This window comes from Pseudonaja textilis, chromosome 1, assembly GCF_049901715.1.
Source record: "Pseudonaja textilis isolate UNSWEBS1 chromosome 1, rPseTex1.2, whole genome shotgun sequence".
NCBI classification, from domain to species: Eukaryota; Metazoa; Chordata; class Lepidosauria; order Squamata; family Elapidae; genus Pseudonaja; species Pseudonaja textilis.
The window spans coordinates 195,619,116-195,631,340 of NC_141990.1; the positions used below are offsets into that span (position 1 = coordinate 195,619,116).

The following is a 12,225-nucleotide window of genomic DNA, read 5'->3' on the forward strand; positions in this document are numbered from 1 at the left end:
GGCAGCAAGTTGAATGCCTTCTTGTAATTAATTCCGGCTATTTCAGGCTGAGTTTTTGTCACAGTTTTCCAAAATCATGTTGTCAATTAGGAGCTGATCTTTTGTTCTTTTGCTGTTTTCGTGGTTTCCTTTTTACTCAGAGGCAGAGAGCATGCTTTCAACTAGATGCTGCTGGACTACGTCAGCTACAATGACCGTTAGCAATTTAAAAGTTGTTGATAAGCAGATCATTGTCCTGTAGCTCCTGGTGCTGCCCCTTTCATTATTAGGTAGGTTTTGCCAGATGTTAATCAATCTTCAATTTCATCTCCTTGCCGTATGCTGTGAAATTGCTTGACAGTGAATGAGTGTAGACTAGTCAGATGTTTCAACAAAAAAACCATGAAATTCATCTTCACTTAATACTGATCAATTTTTGATCTTCATTACACTTTTCTCCACCATTTATTGCTATTACAAGTACTTTCATTTCAGCTTCTATTTTTTCCTCTTCTCTACTTTCTTTATCCAAGGTCATTCTTGTGTTTCTTTGGGTTGTGCCATAGCTGTGTCCAGAATTCTACTGTTTCTTTTTTGTCAGGTATTGACTAATTCATCGCGCTCTCTCTGTTGATGGATAGGTTGAAATACCAGTGATTTGACAGAAATAGAGATTCTATGTGCAGTCTGAGCTTTGTATCTACTGATTTCCTTGGCTATGGCTGTTATTTGCTGCTTTATTATTTCTAGTTCTTCCTGGATCTTCCTTGTCTCTGGGTAATATTTCATGATCATATATGCTTTCAACTTCTTGCTCTTCAGCTTTATTTGTTCTAGCTTGTTTGCATCTGATCTTAGCATGCTGATCTTATTTTCCAACCTTCCATTTTTGATCTTCCAATCTTCCATTATAGTGGTGCACTGTTTGGCTTTTTTCCTTGTTTGTTGATTTTGCATCAACAAGTGGTGCTGCACATCAGTTGGTTTGTTTCTTGCAATGAGCTAGTGCTTACATCTGATATTACAGTACAGTAATCTTTTAATATTTGTTCCAGCTATTTCTTCAGAACAAGCTTCAATTCAGGCAACCTTATGCAGTTGCTTTTTATCGTCTTACATATTCTTAATGTTGAATTCAGTCTTTAATCTGGGTTTTATGTAGCGTGGTAGGAATATGGGATGCTAAAAGTACTCTATTGCAGGGGTGACAAACTCAAGGCCTGTGGGCCAGATTCAGCCCCCGGAGTGCTTAGACCAGCCCATGGGGCCAGCCTGGAAATAGCAAAGGACCGGCCTGCGGTGCCTCTGCTAAATGGGGCACAGGTGTGTATGGGTATTTTGGCTGGCAGGATGCTGCAGGAAGCCATCCAGGATGAAAACAGGGCATGCGGGGCCGCCTGGGTCCCCTGCACCCCATTTTGGCCAGCAGGGTTCTGTAGGAGGCTGTTTGTCCCGTCTTCTCCCCATCTCTCCCCTGGCCAGCCCATGGAGGACAACAAGGCTGATCCGGCCCTCCAAGAAATCTAGTTTGACACCCCTGCTCTACTTTGTCAAACGGTTTGTTCCACTTCCATTTTGTGACCAGGGGTGAATGGGGAAACTCCCAAGTAGGTCATGAGGAACATCGCCACCTCTCTCCCACTGCTGCATAGTAAGCCAACTAGCAATTCATATTCTGAACCTCTCATATTGTATATGAAAAACGTTAACCAAATAGAGTAGGAACGTACTGAACTTTTCCACAATTGTCATATAACCTTGTCATATGGCAAAATTGCTGTTTTAATTGCTAAAAGGAAAACACATTTCTAGGTCAAAAGAGAAAACTTATCTTTAGCTACTACTGTATGCTAAAATGAATATCAGTTAGTAACACGTATGTCTTGTTTCAGAGTGGGTTTCAGGGAGAATGAAAGTCTGTGATTTCAAAAATACACCAAGGGGATGAATGCTATTAAATGTTGTTATGCTAAATATTTTGTATATGTTTCAAATCAGGGCTTTTGTCTGAGGTTCTGTAACAATTTGTTTCTTTTCTAATAAATATTACTAAGCATTTAATAAAAAGAAATAAAATTCAGGTTCTTAACCTGTATGAAACTTGAAAGCTGCTAGCTGGGTGACTTTTAGCCAGTTCTTTACTTTTAGCCCTAGACTGATAGTTGAAAAATACTTTCTAGACTAGCATAGTAGATTATAGTCGTAAAATAAGAAGCCTTCATCTTTCAGTGAATTGATTCAGGTTGAGATAGATAGACAAACAGATAAATAGATTGATGACAGTAGTACAGTAGGATAATCTGAAGGCCCTCTTGGCCTCACTGATAAATTTCCATCCAAGCATAGTTTTGTAAAGTCCAGCTGGGAAAGAAAATAGAAGAAAAGAAATCAGAAAAAGACAGACAAAATGGTAGTCCTATTCTCATTCCTTTTTGCTCAAAAAATAACACGTTAGAGATATAGGCTTTAAAATTAAACAAAGCTTTAACATCATTTATCCATTTTTAATCATCGCCATTTTTTTTTACATATTTGAATTGCTGGAATTGAGTTGAATTAACTCCTACATGAATATGCCATGCAATTTTCAATCAACATTACCTTAGACTTCTTTTGGGATGTTTTTGTCAACCAGTCTACAACCTTGGGATTTCCTAGTCATATCCCAACCAAATACCAACCAACTATGACTATTCTTAAGTTTTTGAGATCGGCTAAGGTTGGCTAGGTGCCACTACTTCATGATTACTTGGATACAAAAAAAGGAACATACATAAGGAAGTAATTTTAACAGTAAATTATAAGATTTGTGAGTTTCACAACCTAGCAAAGTGTCACGCTACTTGCAAACCAATTGTAGAAACCATAGAAATTTCTAAATAGAAGTACACGTTATTCCATTCAATTTATGATAAAGAGCATCACAATATTTTCAAGGAATGTAGGATTTGAAGTAATTTGTGAAATCATGTTTTGTAATTTAATTGACCTTTTAGGCATAGGATAGAAATTATGCTGAAGGGATATTGAATGGCAAATGATAGGAACAAGCATGAGTCACTTCTTCATGGAAAAAGTTAAGTGACTATAAATGTTTTCCAAGCAGTAAAATATACTATAGAAATATTCAGTAAACAAGTACATGCTCATAGTTGAGTTATGTTGAAATGTTGTTTCAAAGTCCATTAAGCTTATCAGCAAGCTTTCTGGGCAAAAACAGGAAGATTTTTTTGTTTTGTTTTTAAGATCACTTTTCACTTTAAGAATTGCTACAAGGCTGTCTTTTATGATACAACTATAATCTGTTATTTTTGGAATGGGACATAGCTCTGTTCCTCTGTAAATGCTAGCACAAATTTCACTGCTGAACTATGACTTGTTTCAAGAAGCAAGAAATCCTAGCTTCATACATGCTAAAACACATTTGGGAATATCTTTACATTAGCCTATGGTCAAACCAAGCCCCTACTTAGTGATGGATTAAGGCTCACTGGTGCCTTAAGCACTGGCAAATCTTGATGCCCCCCTCCTTTGTACATATTGTACAAACAAAGCCATATTCTCAACTTTGTGGTGCCCCCTTTGGGCCTGGTGCCCTAAGCACATGCTTAGTCAGCTTAATGGTTAATACACCACCGCCCCTATTCTTAGTTTAATATCAACACAAAACAACTGTGCTTTCATGTGGCATGTGAACCAGGGCACCAATTCAGTCCTGCAGATGAGAAAAGTCCTTGAGGTGACCAATTGTTGGCTTGCTTTCTCTCTTAGCTGTTCCTGCATTGCAGTTCTGTGACCTGGTCAAAGGCAGGGTCAGAGTTTGTGCATCACATTAAACCTATTGGCAGAAGTGATTTCATATAATGTTTTACTATCCCAAACATATAATGGATAACTCATATTCTTTATACCACGTGGCTTAGCACAGTTGATAAGTCTAGTTTTCTTTTCAGTGCAAAGTACACAACTATTGTAATATTCTCTAGTCCTACTAAAGCATTGTGATTTTATTTATATGAAGTAGGGTGACCAAACTGCAGCTTGAGGATCACCAGTGGCTCTTAGACAATTCATGCACAATTTCTGAGCTACAAAGCACCCAAACTGTTTTGCAGTCCTCTCGTTCCTGAAAGATGCTAACAGATTAGAACCTCAGAAGACAATGGGGAAGTGTGTAATAGGCAGGAGAGAAAAGCAGAAGTTGATTTGTAGCTGTAATCTACTTGAGAAGGAGATAGGAGATGGCTACTGAAGAGTGGGAGGAGGTTTTAAATGGCATGGAGAGGGAAACCACACAGCATAAAAGGAGTAATCACAAGTCATTGAAAGAAGACAGAAAGTAAGTTAACAATGCCTGGAAAAGAGCAATAGTCATTTAATGCTGTATTTTTCAGGGAGTCATGGTTTTGTCAGGCTACCAAGAATTAGGCTTTTCTACAACTTGGGAATTTCTGCAGGAGGAGGAGGAGGAGGAGGAGGCGAAGGAGGAGGAGGAGGAGGAGGAGGAGGCGAAGGAGGAGGCGAAGGAGGAGGACAAAAAAAAAGAAGAAGAAGAAGAAGAAGAAGAAGGAGGAGGAGGAGGAGGAGGAGGAGGAGGAGGAGGAGGAGGAGGAGGAGGAGAAGAAGAAGAAGAAGAAGAAGAAGAAGAAGAAGAAGAAGAAGAAGAAGAAGAAGAAGAAGAAGAAGAAGAAGAAGAAGAAAGAAGAAGAAGAAGAAGAAGAAGAAGAAGAAGAAGAAGAAGAAGAAGAAGAAGAAGAAAAGAAGAAGCAGCAGCAGCTCTGGGCTAGAAAACAAAAAGAGTTCTAAAATTTGCATCAGATAGCATTGTACTTAGGTATTGAATTAGATATTTCCATCAAGTCTGTTGCTTCCTAATAAAACCAGAATGAAGATAATTAAGAAATTTAATCATCAGAAAAACATAGAAACTTATGGTATTTTAAGTCAGATAGACCTTGGCTTTGTAGCAACAAATAACTTGTAGGATCTGAATTGTGTTGTGCCCCAAGCTACTTCCTCATTAATGCTTGGAGCAAAATTATGACTTCCATGACTACAATCCAAAGATTGTACATTAAGATGTTTATGAAAGTCATTTCCCAACATATTTTTAAAGTATCAGCAAAGGACATGATATTTAATGGGAATTCTGGAAAGAAGCACTGGGCATTGGTGCAATTTGTGGTCAGTCCTATTTTTGATAAATGCAATGCCCTCGTGTTCTAAAGCTTTCTCTTGCTGTTAAAAAACTATAAGTAATTTTATTAATTAATTGTGACTAACTGAAAAAAGAGTTATTTCTGTAGCACTGCATAAGTAATAGTTTCAGAAAGCTTTTGACACAAGAAATATCTCAACTTTGTGGTACTAAATAACTGTGGAAAATTATATGCTCTTAGGAAAAATTGGTCTATGCTTTAAAATGATTTAAATATAAAAGAGCACCTACAACAATTGGCAATATATTGAAAATGACTGAGCTTGAAATAGTTCAATTAAAAGCACTTTTGAATCTGTTTGCTGACAAAAATAAATAACATTTTGAGCAGGCAGAAGTAGTATCTTCAGATATGTGCCTATGCAGGAATGATTGTGTTTGGTAAAATGTAAGAGATGTATTCTGTGTCATAATACAAATAATACATAATGCAAAATGTAATTCTAGCAATTTGGCAGAAATACAGAGAAATGTTCACACATCACTTCTGCCCCTTGCCTCTTTTTTTCTTTCTTGTGCTTTTTTTCTTCCTTTTCTTTTTTCCTTTTTTATTTCTGCATTTGTAAAAAATTCTGTATAATATACCAGTGCAAATATTAGGAAGTTTCTCAACATATATCATTCAATAATGGGAGTTTTCGTAAGGTTAACCAGCCACAAATATGGAATTAGATAGTGTATAAATGTTCAATGAACAAATAAGACAAGTTGGGTGAGTTATTTCTAAGGTTATTTCTAAACCTTTTGATTCTAGGTGGCTCACAAAACAAAAAACATAAAAAACACAGACCATCCTACTTGTGTTACTGTAGAATAAGTGTAGGCACACCAGACTGATCTGTCTGCAATGTATAGACATAGATCATTTTCTCAACAATGATTGTTGAGATCAAGACTGGGAAATTTCAACAGGATTAAAGGTCTATGGAGATTCCCAGGTCATAGTTATCCCAAAGATGTTGTTCAAAGGCTTTTTTCAAAGGGTTTTCTTGATCTTTTCCCCCCAAGAAAATGTTTGCTTCAATTCTCATCCAAGAAACTTCTTCAGAACTAGAGAAACATTTTCAAGGAAAAATCCAAGAAAGTCCAGTTGTTTTTTGAAAAGCACCTTTGGGGTAAGGGATTAAAATTCCTTCCATTCCCCATGCTAAGACTATGGATAGGATCTTCAGTGCTGATTTGAATATGTGTATGGAGGCTTATTGCCATAATTGCCTAATAAAATTTTATAATAATACATGGTTTGGATTCCACCAGCTCCCCAAAGTCTTTTGTATGAGAACAAACCAGAGCATTGGAAGCAGATCTGATGTAGATGGAGCTTTCAAACACTTTGAGAGACTGATGATTGCTTAATTGTATATTGTCTTTTAAAATCAATGTAGCTTTCCTCATCATTTCCATCTTTTGGTTTAAATCAGGCATGTCCAGCCCTTGAAGTTTAAAGAAGGCTTACTAAAATGGGAGAAACTACTACTGGCATTGCTGGGAAAAATATCTGTGATAAAAATGAATGCTTTGCCTAGAATGTTGTTTTTATTTCAATACCTGTTTTGATAACTCGTATACCATTTAAATAATGGCTGAAAGATATACGTAAATTTGTGTGCTAGGGGAAGAAACCACAAGTTAACTGTAAGATGTTACAAGATGAACGGAAAGAGAAGAAAATCAAATATACGATTTGAAATTGTATTTTGCTGCTTGCTGTTTGGTTTGATGAAAGAGTGGGTGTTGAGAGATTAAAAAAAAACTTTTGAAGGACAAAAAAAAAGATTGTAAACTTTTAACATTATTATGTGATTTATATATGTTAACTGTAGTATATATTTTATGTGAGACCCAAGACAGTTCCCCTTTGCTCAAAGTGGACCAGGCAAGCTAAAAGTAGGATACCCATGGCCTAGATGAAATCTTGCTTTGGATTCATGGCTTTAATTTAGGATTTTTGGTGGTAGGATAAATCTCCCTCAAAGGCACTGTATAAAAACATGTTATTTAAAATATACGTAGTTCTTGACTTATGACCATAATTTCTGTTGTTAACTAAGACATTTTATTAAGTGAGTTTTGAACCATTTTACGACCTTTCTTGCCTCAATTGTTAAGTGAATCACTGCAGTTGATAAATAACCTGGTTTTTAAGTGAATCTGGCTTCCCATTGAATTTGGTCATTGAGAAGGTCACAAAAGGTGATCACATAACCTTGGGACATAGCAACAATCATAAATATGAATCAGTTGTCAAATATTTGAATTTTGATCACATGATCATAGGGATGTTGCAAAGGTCATAAAACGGTATGAAAAACAGTTATAAGTCTGTTTTTTCAGTGCCTATAACTTTGAACGGTCACTAAATGAATTGTTATAAGTTGAGGACTACCTGTTTATTAGATCTGTTTAAAAATCTGAATGATTTCAGCCTGCTCTTCCTTTTTCAGACAAATCTCTCCAAGTGCCATGTAGCCTCAAGTAATATGGACTAGGTTGGGAATATTCTGTGTATTGTTTGGCATTGTTGTGTACCAAAGACTTAATTATCATTTCAGGCTTAACATGTGTGTGCCAATTGTGTGACAAAACAAACTTCACTTGTGAAACAGAGGGAGCATGTTGGACTTCTGTCATGCTAACGAATGGTCGGCAAGAAGTAATAAAGGCATGTGTTTCCCTACCGCAGCTGAAGGCACAGATCTTCTGCCACAGTTCTAAGAATGTAACCAGGACAGAATGCTGCTTCACAGATTTCTGCAACAATGTCACCATTTACCTGCCCACAGGTAAGTCCTTCTTGTTAGTACAAGAAAATCTACAGTGAAGACAATCTTGTTACATCTATTTGGACCTAAACCCAAAATAATGCAGTATGCATTTATTTCCAAATAAAGAGTTGGGTTGCATGTTAAAGCTAAAGTAAGTTTTTTTTGTTTATTAATGAAATGATATTATTATCATTTCATTAAAATTATATATATATTTAAACTATGAGAAATGCTATGCTTTTACTACAGATATTTCTTTAAAATATTTGAAACAAAATTCTGATTTTTTGTTCACTCGTGTATAGACTTAGCTGGCTTGAGTTTTGAATTGACATGGCACACTTATAGTGATGATACATCAGTCCATAAATATATGTTCATAAGTTACACAGATGTAGTATTTGATATCACACTTGTCAAGATAAATCTTGTAAATCAATCTTACAATATGAACATCAGACCATTCCCATTCCCCATGTTTGGCATAAAGGTTTTTTATTATACAGGTGTAATAATAAACTTACAAACTTGACTTACAACCTTTTGTTTAGTGATTGTTCGAAGTTCCAACAGCACTGAAAAAAGTGACTTATGATCATTTTTCACACTTACCACCATTGCAGAACTCTCATCGTCAGGTGATCAAAATTTGGATACTTTGTGTTTATGTCAATTGCAGTGTCCCAGGGTCATGTGATCACTCTTTGCAACCTTCTAATAAGCATAGTCAATGGAGAAGCCAGAAACTGTGTTATTAACTTAACTGGAACAATTCACTTAACAAGTATGGCAAGAAAAGTCATAAAATGGGGCAAAATTCACTTAACAATTGTTTTACTTAGCAATTGAAATTTTAGAAACAATTGTGGTTGTGAGTTGAGAAGTACTGTCATTTAGTTCCCTTCAAGTTTTCATTTAATGAATTTCTGTATAGTTCAAATTTCAGTTCAATGAGAAGATTTAAATAAGAGGAGGATCAGAAGCCTTATGACTTGAATCTGCATTCAAGTCTGCAGCCTCCCAGTCATAGTCTGTCCCACTTACTCCTGCCCTATAAACTTTGTTCTGAGTTTGAGGAATCAGTTGTAAGACTTGCTTTGATCACATGTGAGCTCAGTATAGACATGGTCTTAAGAAAGACCAGGAAACCATAGGCATGTATTCCATCCAATTCCTAGTTTCGAAGTATAAATAGTAAATGCTATGGTCAGTGTGTCAGAGTCCAAGTAACAGACCCAATTCAATCAAAACTCTGAGGCCTGGGGTTTCCTCAAAGCACAAATTTATTAGGCATGTCATATTGGCACAGCTGGTGAACATCTGACTCTGAAAGACCTGAGGTTTTCTCCCCCCAAATCAACTCCCCCCCCCCCCAAAAAAATTCTTTCCCCCAGTCCCCACATCTGTCACATGGTCCAATCAGGTCACTATCCCAACTCTACTTGGCTTCAGTCCACGCTCCTCCAGCACCTGATGGGAATGTCCTTGGTTTATTTTGACTACAAGTCCCCAGCTATCTCTATGCCCCACTCCCTTTTCTACAGTTCCAACCAGCCTCTCTGTGGCAGCCCCGAAGATGCTCCAGTATGACTTCAGGTCTGACACAGTGTCTGTAGCAATAGTAATAGCACTTATATACTGCTTCACAGTGTTTCATAGCCTTCTCTACATGGTTTACAGAGTCAGCATATTGCCCCCAACAATCTGGGTTCTCATTTTACCAACCTTGGAAGGATGGAAGCCTGAATCAACTCTGAGCCTGGTGAGATTCGAACTGCCAAATTACAGGCAGCCGATAGTCAGCAGAAGTAGTCTATAGTATTGCATTCTAACAACTGCACCGCCGCTGCTCTTGCTGTAATTACTTTGATTCTGGTCCAGAACAAATATTTGCCCTCTGAAAAATTATATAACCATGTTCCAATATTGTCAAGGTGAATTGTTAGAATTGTAAGCTATGTGTTTATATGATGTGAGAATATTATACTTTTTTGTTATCTTTCTCCACATAACTACTACATAGTAACAACAAAAATATATGCACAAGAGTCACCTGTGTATTTTTACCTAGGGCTAAATTCTCTCATACTAAGTGGAACTTATTCTAATGAGTATGTTCTTTGAAGTGCAGCCAAAACCTTATCAAACAAGTAAGCACCTACATTGTCCTGTTAGAAGGATTTTTGTTCAAGTTTCCAAAACCTTTGTAAGGGCAGCTTTGAGACACTGTTGTACAATAGGACTGATAAAACATTTCCTTATCCATTTTGTATTGCTTAAGTATCTCCTGAAGTTTTATTTTCATACTGTATTTATTTTGTGGTTAATGTTTAATAATTTTTGACTTCTTGTTTCAGTATTGAATATTGCTTGACGACAATAGTTTTTAAAATGTTTCGGTAGCTCAAGAATATATTTCTAAAATTCAGTCTGACGTTAATCTTTTAATCACCAGAATGAAGCATGATATATAAGGCTTTAATAATTATTTAGGTTATAGGAAGAAGCTGTTTCTTAAAGGAAGTTAATGAATTGAATTTTTTCCTGCTATACAGCTATTACCTAATACCATTTAATCAGGGAGCATTAAAGTTGTGCCACACTTCCATAAATTGCCTAAATACTGTATGTATGTAACTACATTCATATTTGCATAGGAAAAATAGGAATATTGAAATAAACATTTCCTGCCAATCTTTATATTTTGCCAGTGAAAAGATTTATACATAACCACTATGTGAAATTTTTACCTAACTTAAATACAGAAACATTCTTTTCTCCTTGCTCAGTGACAATTGAGATCCAGTCTTATAAAGAAAGACTTGTAAAGGAAGACACTCACCTGAACATTCTTTGCTGGACTATTTTATGGTTTTAATACAGCTTACTGTTTTGAGTCCAAAACTGTAAGCATTATTTTAGGGACATGACAACTGTTGTAATTAAATTGAATTAATGATCTCCCCAGTTAGTTAACCTCTATCTCTTGCATGCTGAACATTGGGTTTCAAATACGATAAATAGCCTTGGCATGGGATAACAAAAAGTAATGTGATAAGTAGATACGTGGTAAATGCTATGGTCATTGATTGTAATTACTTTAATTTTGATTCAGAACATATACTGTTAGTGACTGTTCGAGGTTACGACAGACTCCCCCCAAACTAGTTACAGCCCAATTTCAAAGTTATGATGGCTGCAGTACCCCTGCAGTCATTCGCCCATAAGTCCATCCACAGGAATGCTGCAGTGCTCATCCACCACTGATTCCACACTACTGTGTTCCTGCAAGCATGTGTCTACCATAGGGAGATCAGGAGGAATATAGCATGGGCCAATCAGGCAGAGTTTAACAGCTGCCTCAGGGAGAGCAGGGGGCAGAGTCATTAAGTCAGGCCATTTTGCTAATTTGCCATGATGACATGCAGTCGTAATAGGCAGGCTCAATTACAGTGATAGCTCAAGGACTATCTATATATATTTAAAAGCTTATATCAGAGAAATGTTTATGTCAAATAATAAAAACAGGACATATCCGTATTTGAAAGAAGGGGTTTCTTTTGGGCAATTTACATTAACAATTACATAAATTAGAGAAGCTGTATATACATTGCCTATGTGATATAAAATGTAAATGGATATGTAGGTCATGAAATTTCCTACATTGCTTTTTAAATAAAAATAATCAGATTGGAACTTCTCTACTAATAGCACATGGACTAAAATGGTACAGGTAGTCTCAAATTATGACTGGTCATTTTATAACTGTTTGGTCTTTTAATAGCTCGTATGGACTCTAAAACACTTCTGGCCATCCTAAAATGTACACACACACACACACACACACACAGAGACACAGACACACACCCTGCAGGTCACATGACTGCATTTTGGGTGCTTGGCAATTGACTCAACTTTGCAACTAGTTACAGCATCCCATGTCACATGAACATGATTTGCAATACATTTTTCTGGTTTCCATGTAATTTAACTTAATGACCGCATGATTCACTTAACAATTGTGTGATTCCCTTAACAGCTTAATGATCACCACAACACTTTTAAGTCCCCCTTAGCTTTTCCAGATGAGAGCATGTATATTTTCCCTGTCATTGGGATGCCTTGGGCTATTATCGAACAGCTTTCATTATGCCACATTATAATATGTGAACTGTATAACAGACTATAACATTGAAAAATATTTTTGTTTTACCCGTGAATACATCCATTTTCTGAAGAAGACGATCATTGTTTTTAAAATCC

The 12,225-nt window shown here is 36.4% G+C and overlaps 1 protein-coding gene across 6 annotated transcripts in view; it reads left to right on the forward strand.

The window, feature by feature from the left end:
• ACVR1C (activin A receptor type 1C) overlaps positions 1 to 12,225 on the forward strand; it is a 49,650-nt gene that overhangs the window by 5,808 nt on the left and 31,617 nt on the right. For 4 of the 6 annotated variants that reach the window (XM_026697200.2, XM_087920182.1, XM_087920183.1 and 1 more), the window contains exon 2: positions 7,750 to 7,980. The exons of 1 other annotated variant lie outside the window; for it this stretch is intronic. In XM_026697200.2, the coding sequence (XP_026552985.1) occupies positions 7,750 to 7,980 (231 nt within the window). The remainder of the gene's footprint in view (positions 1 to 7,749; positions 7,981 to 12,225) is intronic. One more of the 6 variants, XM_087920184.1, reaches the window with a different exon arrangement.